General features: G+C 43.2%; 1 protein-coding gene across 8 annotated transcripts in view; it reads left to right on the top strand.

Annotated features, from left to right (window-relative positions):
• Positions 1-27,231, top strand: part of FAM124A (family with sequence similarity 124 member A) — a 96,632-nt gene that overhangs the window by 41,761 nt on the left and 27,640 nt on the right. For all 8 annotated transcript variants that reach the window (XM_029602810.1, XM_029602808.1, XM_029602812.1 and 5 more), the window contains one exon: positions 13,047-13,786. In XM_029602810.1, coding sequence (XP_029458670.1) covers positions 13,047-13,786 — 740 coding nt within the window. The remainder of the gene's footprint in view (positions 1-13,046; positions 13,787-27,231) is intronic.

The following is a 27,231-nucleotide window of genomic DNA, read 5'->3' as shown; positions in this document are numbered from 1 at the left end:
AGCCCTGCGCTGTGGTTTCCTGCAGTGGGTGTGCACTTCCTTGCTTTGGAGTGTGTGTGTGTGTGTGCTGAACCCTGAAGACCCTTACTGGCAGCCTCTGATTGTGGAGCCTGAACCCTGTAAACAGTACTAGACAGGGTTATTTTCGGTCTGAGAGTTTACATTGCAGCATTGCTCTCTTATTTCTTGTTAGTTCTTCAGCATTCTTTCAGAAGATGTACATTACATATCCTGGGGTTCGTGCACATGCATTAAAAAAAAAAAAGCGAATTGCCCTCTGCCAGTTGTTAACGCTGTGTGCTTTTAGTATTTTTGGGGTTGCACTGAATTTTTTTCTGTTCTTTTGAGGCATAGGTAAGTTATTGCCCCATCCCAAGGCCGGGCTAAGAATTGGGAAGAGAGCTGGGAAGATTTCTCTTATCTGCATATCTATCACAGGGCTTCCCTCAACCTGTCCTGGGGACCCCAAAGACTGGAGTTTTAGGGTATCCACAATGAATCTGCATGATATCAATGTGCACATGCTACGTCTCCAATGTGTGCAGGCCTATCCTGTGCATCTTCATTGTGGAGATCCTGAAAACCTGACTAGATCTGGGGCCAGAAGGATATGTTTGGGAAAGTCCTGATCTGGGAGCTGTCTTCAGATTCCTGATTTTATTAGGGAAGATTTGTAAGTAAATAAAAACAAGTTTCCTTCTGTGAACTTGGAGCAAACATTCAGATTTTGATGTCATAGTAGGGCTTTAGTTCCTCTGGTCCTGGATATATCTTCCCATTTTTTATATTGCTGAGGATATTTGAGAATAAATAAAATTCTCCGAGTTGAATTTGGATCACATGGTCCAAGGAGACCATTGTGGAGCTGTCTTGTATATTGCATTTTCATTTTATTCAATGTGTAAATTGCTTTACCCAATAAACACACAGTGATGTACAAAAACAATCTTTTAAAAATGTGCAGTAGCATTGCATGCTCTATTGTAAAAATAAAGAATATATGCGTCACAATTCCAAGAAACGCAAGTCTTGTAGGTTTCGTTCCATTTTTCTTGGAAGAATATTGATTAGATATGCAAAACCTGGAAACTCAGTTGACTGAGAGATCTATTTGCAGGCACAATGCCATGTGTTCTGAATTTACAAGTTGTTGTTTTAGTGGTATTTTGCCTCTCTGCCCATATGTTTCTGCACTTGTCTCTCTTTAATCATATTTTCTGGTATATTCCCGTCTTTCACCCTCACTGTTCTTTACTTTCACAGGGTCTCAGTTCCTACCTGGGAATAAATCTGTTTTTCGTCTTAGTGCTGCCTTCTAGAGAGGATTATGGCCAGAGCTACAGATCTCTCTTGTGTGATCTAACACAAGCCCAGCAAGTAATAAGATGCCGCTTCAAAAGCTCCCAGTTCTTGCCTGCAGAAAAGTGTGCTGTGCTGCTTTAGAGTCCAGTCACTTGTTTAGCTGGCACTCAGATTTCTAGCTTTGATGGTTTGCTTTGATAGTTTGATAGAAAGGATTCCTCATTCCCCCTCCTTTCCCCTTCTACCTTACCTTGGCTCCCTGCTTTCTACCCGAATTTAGACACAGCCAAGATAGGCATTGCCTAAGGAGCCAGATACCTGCATCAAAGAGGAGGCTGCTCCCACCTGCTTTAAGGCCGTGGCAACTCTGCTCCTCTCCTCCCTCCCCTGCTTTCCAGGCCTGCCTGTGGGATTTAAGATGCCGCCCCTGATTAGGGTTAGTGGAGGACTGTCTTCCTGCTGAGAGGAAGAGGACATCTTGGTACCAAGCAGCAGAGTTTCTTATCACCAGACAACTCATGTTGGCTGGTCCCATGGTGCTCATGAGAATGTTTTCCGAGATTAAAAAAAAAAAAAAAGCTTAGAGATCTTCTTGTGGAAATAAGAGGGTCATAAACATCGGGTAATGTGGGCATCTCTGTGACTGATGCTTTCACTGCTGCCCATTAGTCCTTTAAGCAATTTTAATTTTATTATATTTAACTAAGGCTATGTAATGTATTGTTAATTGCCCTGAAAAGGAAATTGTCATTGAAAGAGGGCTGCTTGCTGAAACACTTCCGTTAGATGTCTGTTTATGTACGAGGAAGAAGGAGAAAGTATTTAATTTCATGTAGATGAATTCTGGCCTCCTGTTCCTCTTTTTGCTTTGCAGCAGTGCCTCAGTTCCCACGATGCTTCTGCTCAGTAGGGGATCACTCACAGCTCCTGAATGACAGTGGGATGTAAAATACCTGGGGAGAAGAGGAAAGAGGCTAGGAAAATAATCCCCCCCCCCCCCCCAACTGAAACTGCACGGTGGGGTCCTTATTCCGACAGTCCAAATAGCCAAGGTAGCCAGATAAACTTATTCGGCTAACTTTGGAGGCATATTCAGTATTGCAGCTGCATTATTGAATATAGCCTGCTAACTATAGCTGATTAACGTTAGGACAGCGCTTTGGCTGGATCAGACTTAGCCGGCTAACTCAACTCCTCTAGGTTATGTCCCCAGAACCCCCCCCCTAACTTATCCAGCTAAATTCTAGCCTCCTAACTTATTAGCTGACTAGAATTTAGCCAAATATGAGCTCACGTTTTCATTTAGCTGGATAACGTGTGAGTTAGCCTGCTAAATACCTTTGAGTGTGGACCATACTGTGACAGTTTTACCTCAAAGAAAGGGCTTCCTAAGCTGTTTGAAGCCCAAAAGACCATGAAAGAGATCTGATCTCACCTTGTCACCTCACCCCATACATATCAGCCATGGCTAAAACTTTTGTGTCACAGTAAATGTTCTTGGGACTGCTTCCTAACTTCTCTTTTGCATATTTAGAAAAATAAGGTAAAGTGTTTTTTTGAAAGTAAATACATCACAGAGTGTGAAAAACAGGATGGAGGAACTATGGTGTAAGCAGAATAGTAGTGAAGATTGTAAGAAAATAGGCTGTTCAGCAGACTGAGGCTTCTGTGGTTCTTTTGGGATTTTCTGCCAGACTAAAGTACATTCAGACCTTTCCCGTGCTCTTCAGGCACTTCTATCAGAGGGGGAATGAACTGTGCTAGCAGAAGTGGCAACCTTGGTTTGTTTTGTCCTTTCATAAGTGCAGGCTGTTTTGAAAGCCTTGTTAGGAGTGCATAAACCATTCACACCATGTAATCGGTCCTTGGAGAGGATGCCTTAAGCCCACTGCATCATCTTTCTGTAGCATATCTTCCCTCGGTGAAAGGCTGGCTTTTGAAAGTGTCTGAAAAGCTATATTCTAGCAGGTAGAACCGGTGGAAAGCAATACTGCAGTAGTAGAAGGGTCTCTCTGCTTCTGGAATGTGGGCGCTGAGGCTCTTGCAGCTGCAATTAGCTACTCTTCCCCCTTTTGGCATGGTTCTCTTGGTTTCGACTCGCCTGACAAAAGAGGATTTTCTCTAGTGTATACGTAACCTTAGCTCCTAATGATGGTTTTGTGCAGCACACTGGTACTCCTCTGGGGCTGTTTGTTTTACCATCTCGCACTGATGGCACAGTCAAAGATAGCTCTGGAATACTAATGTTGATCTGTGTTCTCACAAGACTTCGCTTCTAAAGAAAGATTCGACCCATTCAGCCTCCCAGGACTTCCTGGATGTGGTTAGTGCAGTTAGGGTAGCTGGGTTTAAAAAAGGTTTGGATAAGTTCTTGGAGGAGAAGTCCATTACCTGCTATTAATCAAGTTGACTTAGAAAATAGCCACTGCTATTACTAGCAACGGTAACATGGAATAGACTTAGTTTTTGGGTACTTGTCAGGTTTGTATGGCCTGGATTGGCCACTGTTGAAAACAGGATGCTGGGCTTGATGGACCCTTGGTCTGACCCAGTATGGCATGTTCTTATGTACTCCAAGAGAGGAAGCAATAGTGATCATAACATCATCAGATTTGAAGTAATGACTGAAAGGAGGACAATAAGTAAATCTACAGCTCTAGAACTAAACTTTCACAATGGAAACTGATAAAATGAGGAAAATAGTTAGAAAAAAACTGAAAGGTGCAGCTACAAAGGTTAAGAGTGTACAACAGGCATAGACATTGTTTAAAAATATCATCTTAGAAGTGCAGTCCAGATGTATTCCATGCATTAAGAAAGGTAAAAGGAAGGCCAAATGATTGCCGGTATGGTTAAAATTTGGAAAATGGATCCATCTGAAGAAAATAGGAAAAAACATAAGCATTGACAAGTTAAATGGAAAACATTGATAAGACAAGCTAAGAGAGAATTTGAAAAGAAGTTGGCTGAAGAGGCAAAAATTCATAATAAAAACTTAAAAAAAAATATATCCAAAGCAGGAACCCTGCAAGGGAGTCAGTTGGACCATTAGATGATCGAGGGGTTAAAGGGGCACTTAGGGAAGATAAGACCATCGCATAATGACTAAATGAATCCTTTGCTTCAGTGTTTACTAATGAGGATGTTGAGGGGATATCTGTTTTGGAGACTGTTTTAAGGGGTGATGATTCGGATGAACTGAACCAAATCACGGTGAATCTGGAAGATATAGTAGGCCAGATTGACAGACTGAAGAGTAACAAATCACCTGGACCAGATGGTATATATTTCAGGGTTCTGAAATAATTAAAAAATTTTAGACCTATTACTAGTAATTTGTAACCTATTTTTAAAATCGTCCATACAACGAAGGACTGGAGGGTGGCCAATTTAACTCCAGTATTTAAAAAGGGCCCAAGGGGTGATCTGGAAAACTACAGACCAGTGAGCCTGACTTCAGTGCTAGGAATAATCATGGAAACTGTTATAAAGAATAAAATCACAGAACATTTAGATTGACATGGTTTAATGAGATACAGCCAGCATTGATTTACCAAGGGAAGTCTTGCCTCACAAATCTGCTCCAGTTTTTTCAAAGGGTGAATAATTGTGTGTAAAGGTGAACCGGTAAATGTAGTGTGTTTGGATTTTCAGAAGACATTTGACAAAGCCCCTCATGAGAAGCTTCTAAGAAATATTAAAAAGTCATGGGATAGGAGGCAGTGTCCGTGGATTGCAAACTGGTTAAAAGATAGAAAACAGAATAGGATTAAATGTCAGTTTTCTCAATGGAAAAAGGTAAACAGTGGAGTGCCTCAGGAATCTGTACTTGGACCTATGCTTTTTAATATATTTATAGATGACCTGGAAAGGGATACAACAAGTAAGGTGATCTAATTTGCTAGTGATACAAAATTATTCAGAGTAGTTAAATCACAAGTGGAGGACCTTGTGAGGCTGGAAGATGGGTTTCTGAACAGCACATGAAATTTTTACGTGGACTAGTGCAAGATGATGCATATAGGGAAAAATAACCTATTCTGTAGTTAGATGATGTTAGATTCAATATTAGGGGTATGCATTCGTTTGCAATGTATTGGCAATCCGTAACTTATAGGGCCATATTCGTTGTATTCATGGGGAAGCAAAACGTATTGCGATTCCACGAATACAATGAATCTTCACTAAATTATTCGGCCGTCTAAAGGAGCAAATTTAAACAAACCCCCCCCCCCCCCCCAAGACTTGTCAAAGGTCCCTGGTGGTCCAGCGGGGGTCCAGGAGCCATCTACTGCACTCACGCCATCGGCAGCCGGTATTCAAAATGGCGCCGATAGCCCCTGTGACATAGTAAGGGCAAAGACTATCGGCACCATTTTAATTATTGGCAGCCGACTGTCTGAGTGCAAGAGATCGCTCCCGGACCCCCACTGGACCACCAGGGACATTTGGCAAGTCTTGGGGACTCTCAAGACTTGCCAGAAGTCCCTGGTGGTCCAGCGGGGGTCTGGGAGCGATCTCCTGCACTCGGGCCGTCGGCTGCCAGTAATCAAAATGGCGCCAATAGCCTTTGACCTTATGTCACAGGGGCCGACCAATGGCACCGGTAGCCCCTGTGACATAGTAAGGTCAAAGGCTATTGGCGCCATTTTGAATACCGGCAGCCAACAGTGTGAGTGCAGTAGATGGCTCCCGGATCCCTGCTGGACCTCCAGGGAGTTTTGGCAAGTCTTGGTGGGGTCAGGAGGGTGGGGGGTTGTAGTTAATTAAATTTTAGCCGGGAAACGAATAAGAATGGAACGCATGAATGGATCAGGGCCCCCCCTTGCCGAATGCAACGTATCTGCCTCCCCCGGTATGCAGTCCCTCTGCATACCCCTATTCAATGTTATGAGTTACCACCCAGGGAAAAGATCTAGGAATCTTAGTAGATAATACATTGAAATCATTGGTTTAGTTTGCCACAGTAGTCAAAGCAAACAGAATGTAAGGAATTATTAGAAAGGGAATGGTGCATAAAACACAAAATGTCATAATGCCTCTGTATTGCTCCATGATGAGACTGCACCTTGAATATTGTGTGCATTTCTGATTGCCACATCTCAAAGTTATAGTTGCACTGGAAAAAGTACAGAGAAGGGCAACCAAAATGATAAAGGGGGGAATATGATAGAGGTCTATAAAATCATGAAAGGACTTGAATAGGTAAATGTGAATCCATTATTTATTCTTTCAAATAATACAAGGACTAGGGGGCACTCCATGAAGTTAGCCAGTAGCACATTTAATTTTATTGTGTTAATTTTTTATTTATCAGATTGTTCCTTGTTATGCATTTAAAAAAAATCTTGCATGGTGATACAGAAATACATGTCTTCTTTGGAAATCATTACAAACATTCATCCATACATACCGGTATAATACTAACTTTTTAAAATGCAATTTCCTATTTGTTTTTCATTGGAAATTAGGGTGGGGGAGGAGAGTAAGGAAAAACAGGAGAATTAGATAATATTATTTCAAATTGCAGCTGTACACTCTGCCTTAATATTTAACCCCCATTAATATACGTTTATGCCCTCCCATCTAGGTACTGTCTCAATTGTTCGGGCATAAAAAAATAAATGTATTTCCAGCTGATTTTACAAAACATTTACATGGAAAACGTAAGAGGAAACTCGCACCCTTGGTCAAGACCTCGGGGCGCATAGCAAGAAACATCTTTCTCCGTTGTTGGGTGGTTCTTGAAAGGTCTGGATAGACCCTGACCACTCCTCCCATAAAGGGAATATTAATATTTTTAAAATAAGCTTTCATCAGCTGACTCATATCCAGTTCAGTGAAAAAATAGAGAGCCGCTCTTTCTGTGATTTCCAAATTTGAGTTTTCCAAATATTCTGTTAAGTTTGCAAACTCATCCCTAACCCCTCTCGATGATATCTGGGGGGTGCTCCTTCTAGGAGGCAAAAATAATATTTTTTTTTCACAGGTGGCACCATATGTGCTGGTATCTTTAGGATCTCAGTCATATATCTTTTGAAAGTCACAAGAACTGGCTCTCTCAAAACTTTGGGGAAATTAACCATCCTCACATTCAAATGTCGAAGGTAATTTTCTATTGACTCACATCTCCTTTGAGATGTTATACGATCCTTTATGAGGGTAGTATTAAACTCTTGAATTTGTTTCATATTAACAGACATATCCTGTATAACAATAGCATGTTCTTGCAATTTTTGAGAATGTTCTTTATCCACCGAATCCAGGTTTGTTTTTTTTCAAAATTACCCAATAGTTGAGACTGAACTTTGAGGGTTCGGGCTATTACCGCCATTAGGTCCCAAAGGGATTTTAATGTTATCTCTGCTGGTTTCTCAAACTCCAGGGGATCCAAGATGTTAGTTCCTCCTACCTCTTCCTGACATGGTCTTTCTCCTGTTGTTCCTGGAGATTCAACTCCTGTACCCGGAGATTCCCTCCCCGGAGTCTTGCAACCAACAGAAATAGTGGGCCTGACCCAGCTACCGCTGGGTTGATGGATCCACCCTGCTGCGCTTGCCCAACGGCAGTTGCGTCTGGAAACCCAGCTCCATCGAGAACACGGAGGGGAGAGCTGCACAGGTCAGGTGGACTCAAGGTGATCTCGCCCGGCAAAAACGCCACTCCTCTTGGTGCTTCCGCAGCGGCGTTTAGAGCCCCCACTGCAGACCCTGGGGTCGCGAAGTCAGTGATGAAACAATGCCCGGCTGGGTCAGGTGAGTCTGGTGGATAGACTCTCACCTTACCCTTCCTCTTGTGTGGCATTTCAGAAAGATTTAGCAGGAAATATTGAAATTAGGAAACTGGAATGCAGACCAGTGAGACTTGGCTCCTCCCCCCAGTAGCACATTTAAAACAAATTTAGAGAAAATTCTTTTTCACTCAATGCACAATTAAGCTCTGGAATTAGCTGCTAGAAGATGTGTTTAGGGCAATTATTTTACCTGGGTTTAAAAAGGTTTGGACAAATTCCTGCTATTAGTCAAGTTGACTTGGGGAATAACCACTGTTTATTAGTAGCATGGGATCTATTTAATGTTTTGGTACTTGTAGCCTGGATTAGCCATTGTTGGAAACAATATGCTGGGATTGATGGACCCTCGATCTGACCCAGTAAGGCAACTTCTTAAGGCCAGAATGGATGTTTCTTTTTTTTTTTTTAATGGAAGCAAAGTAAACAGCTCTTTCACAAAATGGTTCTTTGCTTTGCATTTTGATGCACATCACCCTCTTACAAATTCTGACCATTTAATTTGCATGGGTGTCAAAGTAACATGTTGCAGCTTCATTGTGTGTAAAGAAAAAAGTGCAGGGGAGACTGGCATGTGGTAGTTTTCTTTTTTGTCTTGAAAGAATAGAGCTTACAGTTTTTTTTTTGGGTTTTTTTTCTTTGTTAAATCTGGCAAGGTTTCTTCTTGCTGTTCCCTAGTCCTTGTTACAGGCTTGGGATACCTTTTGATTCCAAGGGTAATGCATGTATTGGATTTCTTTCAAAGAGGAGGATGTGCCACCTCCTAAAGTGAGTGCAGCTTTGTGGTGCCATTGCCATGAAGACCAACCAAACCAAACACTGGGTGAAAAGACAGAGAATGAACTTGATGGGATGTCCTTTTTTTTTTTTTTTCTTTTACTTTTCCCTTTTTTGCATTTAATTTTAAACATATGTGTTCTGGTTGTTTTCATCTGTCACCAGTTTCTGTGGTTTAGATGGGGAATGGTGTGGTTGCCACGGTTGTTCTCTTAGACGAAGAATGTGGCTCCATCATAACTTTACTGATAATTAATGTAGAAATTAAGTGATTGACAAAAAACAAGTCTTTCTTCCATGAAAACCATTACATAATTCCATTCCAATAAATCTGTGACTCTTTAATATTATTTTGCTTTAATCTTCTGTTTCCAGATCCCTTTCCAACTGCAGGGGTCGTTTTGGAACTTCCTCCTAAAATTGGTGGAATAGGATTCTTCACTATATGTAGATGACATACACTACAGTCCCACTTGTCATACCTTGATTCAGATAACTACTTCTTACCCAGACTCCTCCAGTATATCCTAATATGTGGTAGTTAACACTGGATAGGTGCCATAGCTCTTCTTTCCTCCATGTTCTCAATGAATGAGAATCCATGCCTCAGGTTGACTGTAGAAGAGATCATTGGATCTCTCTGAGTGTGAAACTCCTATCATTAAAATCATCCATTGTACCTGAAGACTGGACGGTGGCCAATGTAACCCCAATATTTAAAAAAGGCTCCAGGGGTGATCCGGGTAACTGTAGACCAGTGAGCTGACTTCAGTGCCAGGAAAAATAGTGGAAACTATTCTCAAGATCAAAATCGTAGAGCATATAGAAAGACATGGTTTAATGGAACACAGTCAACATGGATTTACCCAAGGGAAGTCTTGCCTACCAAATCTGCTTCATTTTTTTTAAGGGGTTAATGAATGTGGATAAAGGTGAACCGGTAGATGTAGTGTATTTGGATTTTCAGAAGGCATTTGACAAAGTCCCTCATGAGAGGCTTCGAAGAAAACTAAAAAGTCATGGGATAGGAGGCGATGTCCTTTCGTGGACTACAAACTGGTTAAAAGACAGGAAACAGAGAGTAGGATTAAATGGTCAATTTTCTCAGTGGAAAAGGGTAAACAGTGGAGTGCCTCAGGGATCTGTACTTGGACATATATATATATATATATATATATATATATATATATATATATATATATATATGATGAGTGAGGTAATCAAATTTGCAGATGATACAAAATTATTCAGAGTAGTTAAATCACAAGTGGAATGTGATACATTACAGGAGGACCTTGCAAGACTGGAAGATTGGGCATCGAAATGGCAGATGAAATTTTATGTGGAAAAGTGCAAGGTGTTGCATATAGGGAAAAATAACCCTTGCTGTAGTTACACAATGTTAGGTTCCATATTAGGTGCTACCACCCAGGAAAAAGATCTAGGCATCATAGTGGATAATACTTTAAAATCGTCGGCTCAGTGTGCTGCAGCAGTCAAAAAAGCAAATAGAATGTTAGGAATTATTAGGAAGGGAGTGGTTAATAGAATGGAAAATGTCATAATGCCTCTGTATCGCTCCATGGTGAGACCGCACCTTGAATACTGTGTACAATTCTGGTCGCCGCATCTCAAAAAAAGATATAGTTGCGATGGAGAAGGTATAGAGAAGGGCAACCAAAATGATAAAGGGGATGGAACAGCTCCCCTATGAGGAAAGGCTGAAGAGGTTAGGGCTGTTCAGCTTGGAGAAGAGACAGCTGAGGGGGGTTATGATAGAGGTCTTTAAGATTGAGAGGTCTTGAACAAGTAGATGTGACTCGGTTATTTACACTTTCGAATAATAGGACTAGGGGGCATTCCATGAAGTTAGCAAGTAGCACATTTAAGACTAATCGGAGAAAATTCTTTTTCACGCAACGCACAATAAAGCTCTGGAATTTGTTGCCAGAGGATGTGGTTAGTGCAGTTAGTGTAGCTGGGTTCAAAAAAGGTTTGGATAAGTTCTTGGAGGAGAAGTCCATTAACGGCTATTAATCAAGTTTACTTAGGGAATAGCCACTGCTATTAATTGCATCAGTGGCATGGAATCTTCTTAGTGTTTGGGTAATTGCCAGGTTCTTATGGTCTGGTTTGGCCTCTGTTGGAAACAGGATGCTGGGCTTGATGGATCCTTGGTCTGACCCAGCAAGGAAATTTCTTATGTTCTTATGACACCTCCTTTCTTCGTGAAAGTGACGACATTCTCTAGTCCTTGGGGAGTTTAGTTGCTGCAACAGTCCAGACTTACCAACGTGAAGGGCAGGTGGATAAAGCTTCCAAAGCAAAGTCCAAATAGAGGCAAAACCGTTTCTTAAAAAAGAGAAAACAAGTTACCCTTTCTTCTTTCCTACCCAGACCTCACTCCTAAAGGTCCTAGGTACTCCCTTCTAAATAAAAGGAGCAAAACAGAAGACTTGGGGGTAGCCTGCACAGAGCAGCAGTTAACTACCACAACCATCTCGGCTGTTAGTGCGATTTGCGAACTTATCTCCTGCGGTAACTCCTTGGAAAATGACCCCCCTAGGGTCTAAGGAAACATACCTGATTTAACAGGCAGGCAAGTAGAACTTCAGTTAGTATATTGGGATTTCTCTCTGCTAAGGGCAGGTGGCCCAGCAGGGATTTTTCACCACATACAGAATTACTTCAATCTAGTGCCCTAACGACAGTTTCCTAGCAACTTCCAAATGTAGAATCTAATAGAAGTACAGAAGATGGGTATTTTTTTATGAATTTCTCCAAACGCCCACCAAGCTATACACTTTTTTTTGTTAATTTTTCAAAAACATTTTTCTCAGAGTACATACAATATATCACAAGACCCACTTTTAATCCTAGGACAGTTTAGTGCCTCACTAACAAATTCCTGATTGATATGTAGGTGTGCATTCAATAATGAGACTCCGCGGGGATTCCATAATCCTACAGGTACGGCAGACTCATTTTTAAAGGGAAACTCCTTGGGGAATTTGGCTGGGGCACACAGCACAGGTACATCTGTATCCATGTACTTCGTACCTGCCAGAAAGCGGGTTGCAAAGTCTGCATGTGAAAAGTACAGGTGGAAATTTGGACATGAAATCTCCACGTGCACTTTCACTCCCTCTACCTAACTCCACCCCTCGTTTTCTGCAAAATATATGCACAAGGAAACAGCACACGTACATATACTCACATACAGGGGGTGAGTAATTTTCAAACCATTTTTACATGTATAAAAACGTTTTTTAATATTAGCCCCTAAATTAGCTGTAATAAAGTTTAAGGACAAAGACTGTTCTGTTTTCCACCTGTTATATCAGTTCTCCCTGTGACTGTACTACACTCCTTTCATTTGTAAGTCCAGGACAAATGTAGCTGTTCTGCAGTAGTTACTGAGATCAAACATGAAATATGTTAAAAAGTGACTTTGTTGTTTGGATGATATCTTTCCTCCCAGGACTGTTTACTTTAGCATGACCTGAATAGTGATTTTTTTTTTTTTTAACCTGGTTTTTCATAAGAAAAGAAATACACAAATTCACAAGTCTAGTTTGAATTGTGTCTCATAGCCATTTAGTTCTGGAGAATATTTTCTTGATTAACCCTAGGGGAATGTCGGTATTTTAGGCAGTGCAGAGCAAACAGAATTCAGCATTTATTTATTAATTAATTTTTTTAAATTTAATATACCATCAATCTGTAAACAATCTAGATGGTGTACAATCAATAAAATAACAAAATTGAAAATAATGTACAATAAAGGAAATTAAAGTGAGAATACAGAAATTGAAATAAAATTCATTTAAAATATGTATAAATTATCTAAAAATATATTAAGTTAAAAAAACAGCTTACTTAATAAAAGTAAAATGTATATCATAAGACACACTTCTGACCGCTTTTGTAAAAGTGCTGCACATTTGTTTGTTGATTCCTATACAAAGTATATGTAGATTAGCACAGTAGTCCTAAACTCCAGTTATTTGCATAAAGTTGGTTTGAGTCACAAAGACCAGTGCCGAGAACCACTAGATTAGCAGGAACCAGTACTCATAAATTGCAGAGTGAAAATTTCCATGGCCATGCATAAAGCGCCTTCTTTAAAAACAAAACAGAGTACTTGTTCATTTGTTCTTCTTTGATTTTTTTTCAGGTGAGCTTTCAGTGGAGGATGTGCAGGACCCTTTCCTTGTCAGCATCCATATTATCACAGACCCAGGAGAATCCAAAGTACTTCAGGAGGCCATTGACAAGCTCCTAGCGTGGATCCACCCTGATCTCCAGCTCTTCCGTGTTTCGGAAAGACGAGTCTCCCGGAAACAGAAAAAGGCCTGCAAGAGTTTTGCATCCCAGCCTGCACTTGCTGTCGTTCTCTTCTTGCAAGAGGAATATGGAGAAGAACAGATTCTGCAACTCCACGAAACCTTTCAGCGGTCACCGTGGAAGTTTCATCACACCGAGCGTGTACATGGGAGATTCCTCCCTTACATGCCATGTCATCAAGATTTCTTCACCTTGGCCACTGGGACTCCACTGTGGGCCATCAGACAGGTGCATTATGGGAAAGAAATTGTTCGGTTTACCATCTATTGCCGTTATGAACATTTTTCCGACATGATGAAATTGTACAGTTTGATCCTGAAAAGAGCAGGGTGGCAGAAGAAAATTGATTTTTGTGTATATCCTGTGTATTCAAACATGGATGTGGACATTCAGTTCTCCCTTAAGAGGCTCCCTGAGGGACAGAATGCAACCCCTATGGAATCTGCAGTACTGGAATTCCGAATCAAGGACTTTGGGCAGCTTATTCCTCTCTTGCCCAATCCTTGCAGCCCAATTAGTGCGGGTAGGTGGCAAACAGAAGACCATGATGGGAATAGGATCCTTTTACAGGTATTGTATGCTCTCATTCTTACAATGTTGACGATTACTTTTTTTTTTTTTTTTAGATAGCAGACAGTAAATTTGATTAAGTCTCAGCACTTTTTTGTTCTGCCTCTAGTATGCCTTAGTTATGAGGAAAATCTTGAGTGTCCAGGATTGCCACAACAAACCCGGCCACCTGGCCAGGCTGATCCAGTTCTTATTTTCCTGGGGAAATCAGACCTGCAAAGCTAGGACCTGATCAGCAGGTTTGGTTGACCTGGGGTGAGTTGGCAACCTTACCCTATCTGAAATTTTGTTGACTTGAGTTTCCCATAGAGAAGAATATTATGGTCCAAAGAAGCTGAAAATCTATTGTCCTTATCACTTTGATTAAGAAAGCATGCACGACTGATCTTGACATGGTCTTTAAGACATGACCTCTTCTCAGATATTTGTGAAGGCTAAGGTTGCTAGTCTTGGCTTTCCTTTTAGATCTGGGGGGAAAAGTTTGTGAGTGTGATTTTTTTTCTTACAATTTGAAGTTTTATTGACCATTTCAATCAATACAGGTAACAACCAAAGCAGTGACCTCTGCATAAAGTCAATAAACACAATTTTTAGATATAACTCTCCTAATCCCCTTCTTCCCAAACATATAATGACTCAAACAGTGAATGCTTTCCAGTTGACAATACTCTGACACAACAATAAAATCTAGAGAGTGCTAACAGAACATGACCTTTGGCAGCTCACTATGACAGAGTAACAAAATCCCTTTCTGAACATGAACAAGGAACTACATAGGTCTTTATTATCCAACCCCTACCCCCTGTACAACAACAGTGCCTGGTACAATCTAATACATTGAAATCCTTTATAAAATACTGGAATTATATCATATCCTAATAAAATAGAATGAGGATGTAGAAAAGATTACGTTAAAGAAAAAATTAAAAATAAAAGCCTGTATTCTTGCCAAATACCTCTCCTTCCATCTCTTATAAGGGTCCCATAACTGGTCAAATTTCTGTGAAGCATCCCTTTTATGTGCAGTAAATCTATCCAAATGATAGACCCATTTAAGACAAGTACATACAGAAGCTCCGATGGAACCCGAACATTTCTCCACCACCTCTCCAATTCACACTTCAATGCAACAAGCACCTGACCAGCCATTAAGGCAGCATGTGGATCCAAATGTGGGAAGGGAATGTTTAGTAAGAACAGTTCTGGTTCCGTAGACACCATAGTCCCCAGCATCTGCTGGATCAAATTTATGATTATGTCCCAATATACAGAGACCTTCAGACATTCCCACCATATATGGAAGAAGATACTAGCAAGACCACATTTGCACCAACAATCTCCTGCTAATGTTGGGTAAAATTTATGAGGACAATTAGGTGTAAAATGCAATCTATATAAAATTTTATTTCTCTGAGGACAAGCAGGATGGTACTCCTCACACATGAGTGACATCATCAGATATAGCCCCGATGCGGAAAAGTTATGTCAAAGTTTCTAGAACTTTGATTAGGCACACTGAACATGCACAGCATGCTCTATACCACACATCCACGTGGGGTCCCTCTCCATTCTCTCTTTTTCCATGGAGCTGTAAGCATCGCAGTGTGAGTGAGCTCACTTTGGCTGTTTTTTGGCCTTGTGGAAAACTTAATTTTTCTCATCTTTTTCTTTGGGTTTTTTCTCATTGTTCCATCGCCGGGTCCGTCTCTGTGCCTTCCCATAGTGTTTTCTAGTCAGGGTTTTCGGTGATTTGGTTAAGTTTCCTTTCATGGTCGATTCACCAGTAGCAGCGGTGCTTCAGTGCCCGCTGGTCATTGACACCCCGCTGCTACTGTCTTCCATTAGTGCCCCTTTATTTCATGTGTCATGACCACATCTAGTTTTCGGTGATGCCCCCGATGCCCGAGGACCATGTCCATTATGGATCCACATGAAACATGTGTCCTCTGCCTAGGGGCATCACATGACATCTGGGGTTGCCGCTTATGTGCCCAGATGACCCAGAAAGGACTTTGACTTGACAATCTGGAGCAAATCTTTAGGTCGAAGACATCCAAGGCATCGAAAGGACAAGGAGCCGCACCGATGGACACAGAGCCATTGACATTGGCGGGACTTTCGGTTCCATCGATGTCGCTGGTGGACATGGGCACCGGAGCCCAATCTTTGTCTATCTCCTCTAGGCCGAGGATGTCAGATTCCTCGTCATCAGCCTCGGCAACAGGGAAGGACCGGGCCAAGTATCAAGGGAAGCTGAAGAAGCATCATCACAAGTTCTCCGAATCGACCCCATTGCAAGGAGTACCAATCCTCCATCAGTGCCGGGGGGGTCTATCACCATCTCCATTGGTCCTGATGCCAGTCACTGATCCACCTCAAGGGTCAGAGGAAGATCTGGCTACCCTTCCTTCCTCCCAGTCAGTCTTGACATTGGCAACATTTGAGGAGGCGCTGAAGCATTGAATCCAGGTACCAGTGGACCAGGTGCTGTAGGGGTTTCATCCTGTGACACAGACAGCACTGGAGCAAGTGCCATCAGTCCTCGTACCGCTTCTGGAGAAGCTCATTGTGATCATTGGTGCATTACTGACCCAGTTGAATTTGTTCCCAGGACAGCATCAGTGCCCAGCAGGGGACCAAGGCCTCTCCCTACCAATAAGGTGGTCATCGCCAGTTTCTCCAAGGAGGAAGCTCCACAGAGGACAGCAAAGATGCTGAGGCCTGCCGCCCACATCCAGCTCTACCAGTACCTGCTCCTCTGGACATAGGCCGAGCACTTTGGGACCCATCATCCGTCGCCTTCAGTGAGGATGAGAAACTCTATGACCCCTGGGTGTGAAGGAAGTCTCCACCTGAGGACTTGACCTTTGCAGGGTTTGTGAGGGTGATGGCAGAAGCCATCCTTTTTCAGTTATTGATGGAGGATGCCAGGCAGAAAATGCATGAGCTTCTCCAGTTCATGGAGCCTCCTAAGGAGATCATGGCGGGCCCAGTACACAAGATCCTTAAGAAATTGCTCTTGAGGATATGGGAACACCCCCTCACTGTGCCTCCCATCAATAAGAGAGCAGACGGGGTTTACCTCATCCAAAAGGCTGCCAGATTCGATAAGCATCAGCTGCCCCACCAGTCGGTGCTTGTCAAATCTGCCCTCAAGAGGGCCATTTGCTATCGGACTCATTTGTCTGTGCTCCCAGGGAAGGACCATAGAGCGATGGACGCTCTTGGGAGGAAGGTATTTCAAGGCGCCATGCTTATTACCATCTACTAGCTCTATATGAGCTACTACCTGAGGGACATCTGGAAGCAGATGCAAGAGGTGGCTGAGCAGCTGCCTCAACAGCAGGAGGATACCCTCATGTCTCTGGTTCATAAGGGCCTGGAGTGTGGAAAATCATGAGGTCCATGTGACCTACAATGTTTTCAAGATGGCATCGAGAGTCTCTGCAGCAAGAATCGGCACCTGCAAAATGGCATGGCTGCTGGCATCAGATCTCCAACCAGAGGTACAGGAATGAGTCACTGACATGCCGTGTACTGGAGAGAATCTCTTCGGAGATAGGGTGAAGGGTGCTGTAGCCCAACTTCAGGACCACCAAAAAACCCTCCAACAACTCTCTGCCAGTACTCCAGACCCAAATAGTGGGTTCTGTCCATTGTCCGTCAAGAGTACCTCTTGAACTTATTAGAAGTCCCGCCAAATTGCTCTCTATGCCAATTTTGGGGGCTGGTAGTGCATCAGGAGATACTACTAGTGGAGCTCTCCTGCCTCTTAATGGCAAGAGTGGTAGAACCCACATCACCAGGGCAAAGAGGGCAGGGATTCTACTTCAGGTACCTCCGGATTCCAAAGAGAGCAGGAGGACTCTGTCTCATCCTAGACCTAAGGGCATTGAACAGGCTTCTAAAAAAAGAAAAGTTCAAAATGGCTTCCCTGGACACCTTGATCTCCCTTTTGCATAAAGGGGAATGCCTATGCTTCCTCGACCTAAAGGATGCATAAATCCATATCGAGATCTTCCCTGCTCTCAGGAAGTTCCGATTTGTGATGGGGAAAACAGTATTTCCAGTATCAGGTGTTGCCTTTTAGGCGCATGTCAGCCCCATGGGTCTTCACAAAATGCCTAGCCATGGTGGCGGTGCACTTCTGCAGGCTAGGAGTGCATGTTTTTCTTGTATCTGAACGATTGGATGGTCAAGAGCACATCTCAGGCAGGGGATACCAGGACCATGCGCTTGAGCATCCAGGTGTTGGGAGACACTATTGTCAACTACCCAAAGTCCCATCTCAGTCCATCACTTCAATTGCACGTCTTAGGAGCCCTGCTAGGCACAGGTCAGGCTAAGGCCTTTCTGCCTTGCCAAAGGACTGTCACCTTACATAGAAACATAGAAATGACGGCAGAAGAAGACCAAACAGCCCATCCAGTCTGCCCAGCAAGCTTTCACACTTGTTTTTTTTCTCATTCTTATCTGTTACTCTTGGCCCTTAGTAACCTTTTGGTTCTGTTTCCCTTCCACCCCCGCCATTAATGTACAGAGCAGTGTTGGAACTGCATCTAAGTGAAGTATCTAGCTTAATTGGTTAGGGGTAGTAACTGCCGCAATAAGAAAGCTACTGCCACGCTTATTTGTTTACCCAGCCTGTGCAATTCAGTCCTTTTTGGTTGTTGTCTGAATATAAATCCACTTTCCTTCTTTCCCCCCTGCCGTTGAAGCAGAGAGCTATGCTGGATATGCATTGAAAGTGAAGTATCAGGCTTATGTATAAACCTCGGATAAAGTGAGACTAATTAATAAAGACCATCTTTAAAAGTCAAACAGTGAAGTTTATTATATAGAAAGGCGTGGTTTCTTTAGGAGTAGCAAGCGTTACAAAGCAACTGGTGTAAGCTCAAACCTACTTAGAGATCTATTGCTAGTGCACAGCTTTATAAGGGTTTACCTTCAGCCAATCAACAGGTGTCTGTGTTTACCCGCCCTTATCCCTTGTCCAATTAGTAAATTTTTGCATATGTACATGCCTTGTTGCTAGGGAAGCTTGTTCTGCCATTTGCACTTGCTGTTAGTTTCCAGGGAATCAGTCTTCTTAGGTTTCGTTTTCTCAGCTCTGACGTCTCTTGTACTGACCATATTCATACACTTATTTGGTTTGGGGTAGTAACTGCCGTAACAAGCAAGCTACTCCCTGCTTTTTTGTGAATGCAAATCCTTTTTTCCACATTTCCTCTTGCTGTTGAAGCATAGAGCAATGTTGGAGTCTCATAAGGGTATTATCTCCAGGTAGTAGCCATCATTCCTGCAAGCCACCCTCTCTTCATTCTATATTTTAGGGGCAGAGCAACTAAATGTGTGAAGCCTCATGCATGGTAGTCTAGCTGAAGCCAGTGAAGATAGGAGGACCTGTTGGAAAGATCAAAGTGTTTCCTTGTCGGGGGAGGGTAGGAAAGCAGAAGTTGGGAAAGATATTCAGAAGCCAGTTGATTCACACATTTGAAGTCAAAACAAAGTGTGGTAACTTTATCCTGCTCTCAACCAGGAGCTAGTGTAGCTGGTGCAAAATTGGTATAAAATGGACAGTGGATTTGGCCACTACCAAAAGTCTATTGCCATGCTTTGTAATAGATTGTATTGTGCGATGCCATGGAAAAGAGAATTAATATTCAACCGATCATCATATTCTACCATCAAAGTTTACCGAAGCCTGTTAGGTTAACAGACGGTGAGACCTCATATGTACTATGGCAGGCTATTAAATGTATGCCCCTCAACGCCAGTAGTTTAATCTTGCGGTGATAAACTTGATATTACACCGTCTGAAACTTTATAATCATTGGTCTCACTGTCTATTAGAAGTACTGACACTTTGTGTCCGTGAAACGTTATTGCATAGGCAGTAGATAGGAAAAACCACTTATCGTAGCAGGTAGTGCAGTGGGGATGTATCACTGGCGTGTTAGCCCGACACGGCTCGTGTTTCTGGAGAACCTTCTTCAGGGGCTGCAGTGTTGCCAGTACTGTGAATATAATAAAGCAAAGTTAATGCGTCCTGAATTCAAACAAACTGATTCCTGCACTGATAGAAAACGATAACCTACTGTTCCCAAAACTGCCGGTGCGTTCTGCTACTCGGCTGCGGCTAAAGTCAGGCAGCAGGATCCGCCATGTTCAAATCCTAGTTATATACCCAGCGTTACAGGTAGAAATCAATTAGTAGTGACGTCAAAACAATTAGCTGGAACCAGTACTGTAATTGGTAGTTAATTAAATGAGGGATGACCATTCCACTGAGTCATTGAGACCTGACGGTGTTTGGGATTCTAAAGTGAAAATCCACCACTGTTCCCGGATGTTAAGCAATTGTTTGAAATCACCACCGCGCGGGCTAAGTGTGATATGTTCAAGAACGGTCCAACGTAGTTGATCAAAGGTGTGACCCGTTTTAATGCAGTGATCCACCATGGGTGCCTCCAAATTTGCTGTTTTTAAGCGGCTGCGATGTTCAAAGAGGCGTGTTTTTATTTTCCTGCTGGTACGTCCTACATAGGTTAGTAGGCACGGGCACTGGATAAGGTATATCACGAAGGTGGAGTTACAAGTGGTCTCCGATCTTTTATAGTAAATGAAGCCTGTGCGGGGGTGTTGCCATGAGGGGCCTTCCAAGGTTGTAGCACACATTTCACACTTGCCGCAACTTGAATGGTTGCCATGCTGCCTTACTGGATTCTGCAAAGTGACCGCGGTGTGAACAACCATATCTTTTATGTTCTTGCTTCGTTGATACGCAAAAAGAGGGTATTCAGAAAAAATATGGTGCAATTGCAGGACATGCCAGTGTCGTTTGATGCTTTGCATGATCAGGTGTGATTTGTCCGAGTGTGTGAGTACACAGATATCTGTTGATATCGGATCTCGTGTTTTGTACTGTAACAAGGTTGTTCTTGATGAATGCCATGCTCTTTTATAAGCTTTATATACTGCCTGGTAGGGATATCCTCTAGAAAAAAATCTATCCGCCAGTATACTCGCCTGGAACTTGAAATCTTTATCCGACGAGCATAAGCGTCTGAGTTGAAAAAATTGACTGACTGGCAGGCCTTGTTTAAATGCCCTTGGATGAAAGCTGTGGAATCTAAGTAAATTATTTCTTTCAGTTGCTTTGCGATGGATGGATGTATGTAACTGTTGGTGTTGGATAGTGAGAGAAATATCTAAAAATGATAGCTGTGTGGTACTGAAATGTGTGGTAAATTTAAGAGCAGTATCCACAGTATTTATCCAAGTGATAAATTCTTGAAGGGACGTGATGTCCTGTGTCCAGAAAATGAGAAGGTCATCTATGTAACGGATCCAGAGAGACACAGCATTGAACCAGTGTGAGCTATAGATATGAAGTCTTTCAAGTCTGTCCATGACTAAGTTAGCAATGGAGGGGGCTGCGGAGGACCCCATAGCTATGCCGTGAATTTGAAGGTAAAACTGGGTGTTAAAAGAAAAATAATTTTTTTGGATGACAAGCTTAGCTATTTCGTGTATAAACCAGAACGGAATTCTCGAACTTTCCATGTTAGGTCTGAGGGTCTCCTCAATTGTCAAAAGAGCTGTGGAGTGAGAGACGTTTGTGTATAAAGAGACGACATCCATCGTTACTAAGGTAGTGGAGTCCGTAATGGTTAAATGATCTGCCAATTTATTTAAGACAGCCGTAGAGTCTTGAACATATGCCCTCATGTTCTGTACATGCGGTTTAAGGAATTTATCCAAAAAAATGGCTAACGGTTCCAATAGGGATCCATTACTAGAGACGATGGGTCTCAAGGGGGGATCTGCCAAAGATTTGTGGACTTTTGGGACGCCATACATCATCGGAGTACGTGGATATTGTTGGAGCAAAAAATTACGCTCCTTACGAGTGAGGAAAGGAGTGGTGGTCTCCTCCAAAAGCATCTCGATAGCTTGAAATAGCTCAGGAGTAGGATCTTGTTGCAGTTTTTTATAATATTTGGGATCTGCTAAATCAGTTGTTAATTTTGTGATGTAATACTCACGGTCCATCATGACGATGCTGCCTCCTTTGTCCGCAGGCTTAATAGTTATAGCCGGGTCCAACGCTATAGACCGTAGTGCTTGACGGTCTTGTTGAGAGAAATTGATGTAAGGATGAGTTCTGGTATGTTCAAGGGTTTCAATGTCCTTTAGAATCAGGTCTCGAAAAGTGCTAATATTATGGTCCATGGGGCCAGGGGGTATCCATTTGGACTTACCTCTGACTACAGACATGTTGTCACTTGGAACTTCGTTGATCGAACAGTATAATTTGATTTGGAGTTTCCAAATGAATTTACTCAGCATGATCCGGCTTTGAAATGGGTCGTGCTTTTGATGTGGGACGAAAGAGAGCCCCAGGTTTAATACTCTTTCTTGAGCATCAGTCAGGTTGTATTGTGATATATTTACAATTGCGGATCGTATCTGGTCTTTGACCGTGTTTGAGGTCCCTCTTGGGGATATAAGGAAGTCTCGTTGCGGTAATCTCGCTGTGCATACGTTTGACTGACCGGATCTGTACGATATGGTTTGCGCTGGGTCGAGCGTTGCCACCTCCCACGTCGGCTTCGTCCTAAAAAAGGCTGCGATTGTGGGCCTTTCTTAATATATCTTGGAGCCTCACCCTCGTCGGAGTCGGCGGATCCGCTTCCCTCCGAATCTTCAAAATTAACCTTTCTGCCCGGTGGAGTGTCTTCTTTATTCAACCAGCGATATACATTGTTAGTAGCGTAATCATCTTCATCCCTTTTGAGGGTTTTAAGTTTTAATTGTCTAACAGAAGTTTTGAATTCCTCTAGTTTATTATTATTATTATCTATAATTTCCTGGAGACGGTCTGCTGAAAATTCCTGAGTGATCTGTTCTTTGAGTGTTGTAATTTTTGCTGTGGTTTCGTCAATTGATGTTTTTGTACGTTCCACTATGAGCACCATTAAATCTATGGAGCACTTATTCAATATTGAAATCCACCGCGCTACAAAATCATCGTCTTCTCTAAAGACGAGTGGTGATTTATTCACCCGTAAGCCCCGGGGAATAATCTGTTGGTGAAGATATTGTACAAGAGTGGCTGAGTGAAGTTGTGATCTTATGAGTTGTTTGTGGAGTTCCACATATTCTGTTTCAGTACTAAGTTTGGACACCCCAGCTTCTTCACAGAGTAACGAGTGACTTTGTACTAGGGTTGTCACATAATCTGCTGTGTAACTAAATGTATCTTTCAATTTGGCGGGATCCATATAACTTAACAGTAATACTTTACACGTATAAATTAAGAACTGTTGATTTTATGATGAATTCTTCAAATTAATATTCAACCGATCATCATATTCTACCATCAAAGTTTACCGAAGCCTGTTAGGTTAACAGACGGTGAGACCTCATATGTACTATGGCAGGCAGTGAGACCAATGATTATAAAGTTTCAGACGGTGTAATATCAAGTTTATCACCGCAAGATTAAACTACTGGCGTTGAGGGGCATACATTTAATAGCCTGCCATAGTACATATGAGGTCTCACCGTCTGTTAACCTAACAGGCTTCGGTAAACTTTGATGGTTGAATATGATGATCGGTTGAATATTAATTTGAAGAATTCATCATAAAATCAACAGTTCTTAATTTATACATGGAAAAGAGAATTACAGTAGTCAATGCAATTGGTGATCAGTGAGTGGCAGCAAGGTCACATTTCTCAAAGTGGTTATGCAGTTGACGAATCTGGTGTAGATATGGCTAGCCAGAAGGAAAGAAAGCAAAAGCTTTTTGTAGCGTGGTAGCCTTCTAATAGATTTGAAAAAGTTTCCAGGGCCCAGGACCTCCCCTCCTTCTAAAAAGCTGCTAGGATCGGAGTCTCCCCAGCATCCATGTACCTCTTCCAGTGGCACCATTTTCAAACACTGAAGGGACAGGAAGTGAATGGGCATCCCTCCTGCCCCTTTCACTATCAAGGGGTAAGTGGGAACCAGGGAGATTCCCAACCCCTGCAGCTTTTGTTTGGGGGGGGAGGGGGTAGGAGGGAAGTTGGTGAGGCCGTGGCCTCTCCAAGGCCTCTCTGAGCTGCCTTCCCCCTTAAAATTGCCAGGTTCTGGGACCTCCCAGGGCCTCTCCCCCCAAAAAGCTGCCAAGGCCCAGGATCTCCCCCAACAAAAAAAGCTGCAGGGGCCAGTGAGCTCCGTGCTACCTCTTCTGTAGGGGCCCTGGAAAGTGAAGGGAGCAGGAGGGATGCCCACTCATTTTCTACTCTGCTGGCATCCCTTAATTCATTTATTTATTAAATATTCTGCAAATTTCAACACTGTTGTACAATGCGGATTTCATCTTTAAACATATAGAGGCTGATATTTAGCGCCTCTTAGCTGGATAAGTAGTAACTTATCCAGCTAAGTTGCTGCCACTGAATATCCAGCTATGTTCAGCGGTCGCCTCTTAGCTGGATAAGTATTTATCCAGCTAAGAAGACAGCTGGATATCTAATGAGCAGGCTCTTGGCGGATCGTGGAGGAGCTACGTCTCTGTCTATTGTAGCCGGAGAAGTGCCAATATTTAGACTTAGCCGCCTATGATAGATGTATATGCTAAACAGCAAGTCTAAATTTAGCCAGATATGTGGTGATTTTCTACAGAGATATTCAGCAGCATAGTTGTGCTGCTGAATATCCCTTGTAAGTTAGTTGGATAACTCTTATCTGGCTAACTTACATAGCTGTTCAGCTTTGAATATTGAGGCCATAACATATAAATGCACAAAACATGGCACCAACTGGCCCTAAGACCAGTAGGATAGCAACGTCAAAATGTCACCATTCTCAGGGCCAGCTGGTGCCATTTTATTATACAGCCGTATGTTTGTACCATTTTGATGTCCCTATGTAGCCGATCACGGAGACGGCTACCACCTTTTTCAAGTGATACCAGTGGGGCATGAGGCGAGTGAGCATCCCTCTGGTTCCTTTCACAAGGTGGATGAAAAGATAAGAGGGGCTGGCCCGGTGACTCACTTGGTAGGTGTTGTGCGCTGTCATGTGGAAGGTCTCCAGTTGGGTCTTCTGCTCTCTGGGTTGACTGGGTGTGCGAATGTGGAGGCAACATTTACAGCCCCGGTGCGGGGGAGCACACAAAGGAGTATTGGTAATTGTTTGTATAACCCCTCTCTGGAAGGGGGGGGTCACACTTCTCAGCCTGAAGGGCCCTGAATTCACTCGCACAGGCAAGGGGAAATTTCTGGGGTCCCACGTAGAGGGGGCAGGACATTCCTCCAAGGCCACTGAGAAGGGTGTTAACCACAAGAAAAACAGTCCATACCAGAGTTTGTGCTCCAAATAAAGAAAATTGACTGAAGCAGAAATAATCCACATTTCAGCAAGTACAAAACAAAATCCGTACAGATCCACAACCAAGAAAAACCAAATATCTATTCCTTGAAAATCTTCAAAATCACTTTCACATGCACAGGTCTTATGCAAAGTAAGTCTCTTCAATCCCCTGGAACTCTGCCTCTCCTCCCTCTGGTATTGTGGTGTTCAGCCCAGAAGGGAACAGATAAGGTCTGGCTTTAAGTTCCTTCAAGTACTCGCACCTCAAAGAGCTGTTCAAGACCAATCTCCCACTTCCTTCTGGTTTATAGACGTTCCTGGTGCACTCCTGTCTTCCTGTAGAGGGATCATTGTCCTCCTCCACAGAAACACTCCTGGCCACCCAGGTTAGGCCAAACAGCTCCTTTCTACCCTTTCCAGTCTCCCAGCTTCTTCAACTCATCTCCAACTCAGCTTCTGGCTTGTGACTCGTGGGAGGCTGTTAGGGTTAAGGACCCAGCTCGGCTGGGGAACCCCCACGGGAACAGTCCAGGACTAGACTAGGGGATCTTTGGCCTACACCAGCCACCATCCCCGCAGGTTGAGCTTTTGGGTTCTGGGGTCTGGCAGGACTTAAGCAAGGGAGGAGACCTAAGGCTAAAGCTGGGCTGGAATCCGGAGGGGAGAGGAGCAAGCTCAGGTGAAGCTGAACAGGCCTGGGGATGCAGGCTGCAGGGCTGGAGACAAAAGTCAGATAGGACTGAAGAGGCAGGGTGCAGGGCTGTAGGCTGATGTTAGGCAGGAATGGAAACAGATGCCAGAGCGGACTTGAGATACAGACTGCAGGGCTGGAGGCTGATGTCTGGTGGGGCTGGAGCTCAGGCAGGAACCAAGGTCAGGGGTGAAACTGGAACAAGACAGCGGTTACTATTACTGGCAAGTTTGGGACCGAAGGCTAGAGAGCCAGAGGGCAAGCTTTAGACAAAGGTTTAGGGAAGCCGCAGGGCCAACTTGAGACAGGAGGCTTGGGAGCCCGGGAGCAGGCTCGAGACAGGAGGCTTGGGAGCCCGGGAGCAGGCTCGAGACAGGAGGCTTAGGGTAGCCACCGAGCTGGCTCGAGACAGGAGGCTTAGGGTAGCCAGGGAGCTGGCTCGGACACAGAAAGGCTTAGGGTAGCCACCAAGCAGGCTAGGACACAGAAAGGCTTAGGGTAGCCACCAAGCAGGCTAGGAAACAGGAAGGCTTAAGGAAGCCACAGGGCCAGCTTGGAAACAGGAAGGCTTTGGAAAGCCACAAGGCAGAAGTGCAGAGAGCCACAAGGTTTACAGAAACAAGAAGGCTACGGAGAGCCACAAGGTATACATAGATGGGGGGGCCAAGCAAGGGGCCGAGCAGATGCAACGACAAGGCGCTTAGTGTAGAGGGAGGCAGGGCTAAATAGGCAGGGATTTGCCGAGTCATGAAGTCACGAAGTCACGGAGACTAAAGCTGAAATGAGGGTAGGTGCAGCTCCTGGAGGACCTCTGGTAGTTGGGAGGCTGCATGACAAGCAGAATCACAATAGAGGTCTTAAGTTACACTCCCTTCTTGTCCAGTCCCATCACTAAATGACATGCCCCCTGAACTTCTGGATCCTCCATTGCTAGAAGATTCCCTTTGTTAGTGAGCAGAATGCTCTAGGGGCTGACAGTCAAAAACGCTGAGCTCCTAAATGTAGGACCTATGTTAGGTCCCTAAGTTAGGAACCTATTTTCAGCCAATTTGGAGCCTTAAGTTTTCAGCTGAAAATTCACCTAAATTTAGGAGCTTTTAAAGATCTTTATTCAGAAACATTTATCCTAACTCACTAATTATCCAGCTAAATTAATATTTGGGCACTTATCCAACTAAAGTTTAACCAAATAAAATAGGGGCATTTGGGGGTATTTTGGGGAGGAGTTACATTAGCCAGATCCCTTATCCAGCTAAGTCTAGTCGTGCTGTAGAGCTGACTTAGTTAGCTGGATACATTTATCCAGCTAACTTTGCTTTCCAGACAGTGACTGAATATGGGACTATTAGGCTCTTAAACTTAAGCCTGCTATTCATTTGCCTAGATTTA

Source organism: Rhinatrema bivittatum, chromosome 5 (genome assembly GCF_901001135.1).
Source record: "Rhinatrema bivittatum chromosome 5, aRhiBiv1.1, whole genome shotgun sequence".
NCBI lineage: Eukaryota > Metazoa > Chordata > Amphibia > Gymnophiona > Rhinatrematidae > Rhinatrema > Rhinatrema bivittatum.
The sequence above is the reverse complement of the archived record's forward strand: the minus strand, read 5'-3'. Positions and strand labels throughout refer to the sequence as shown.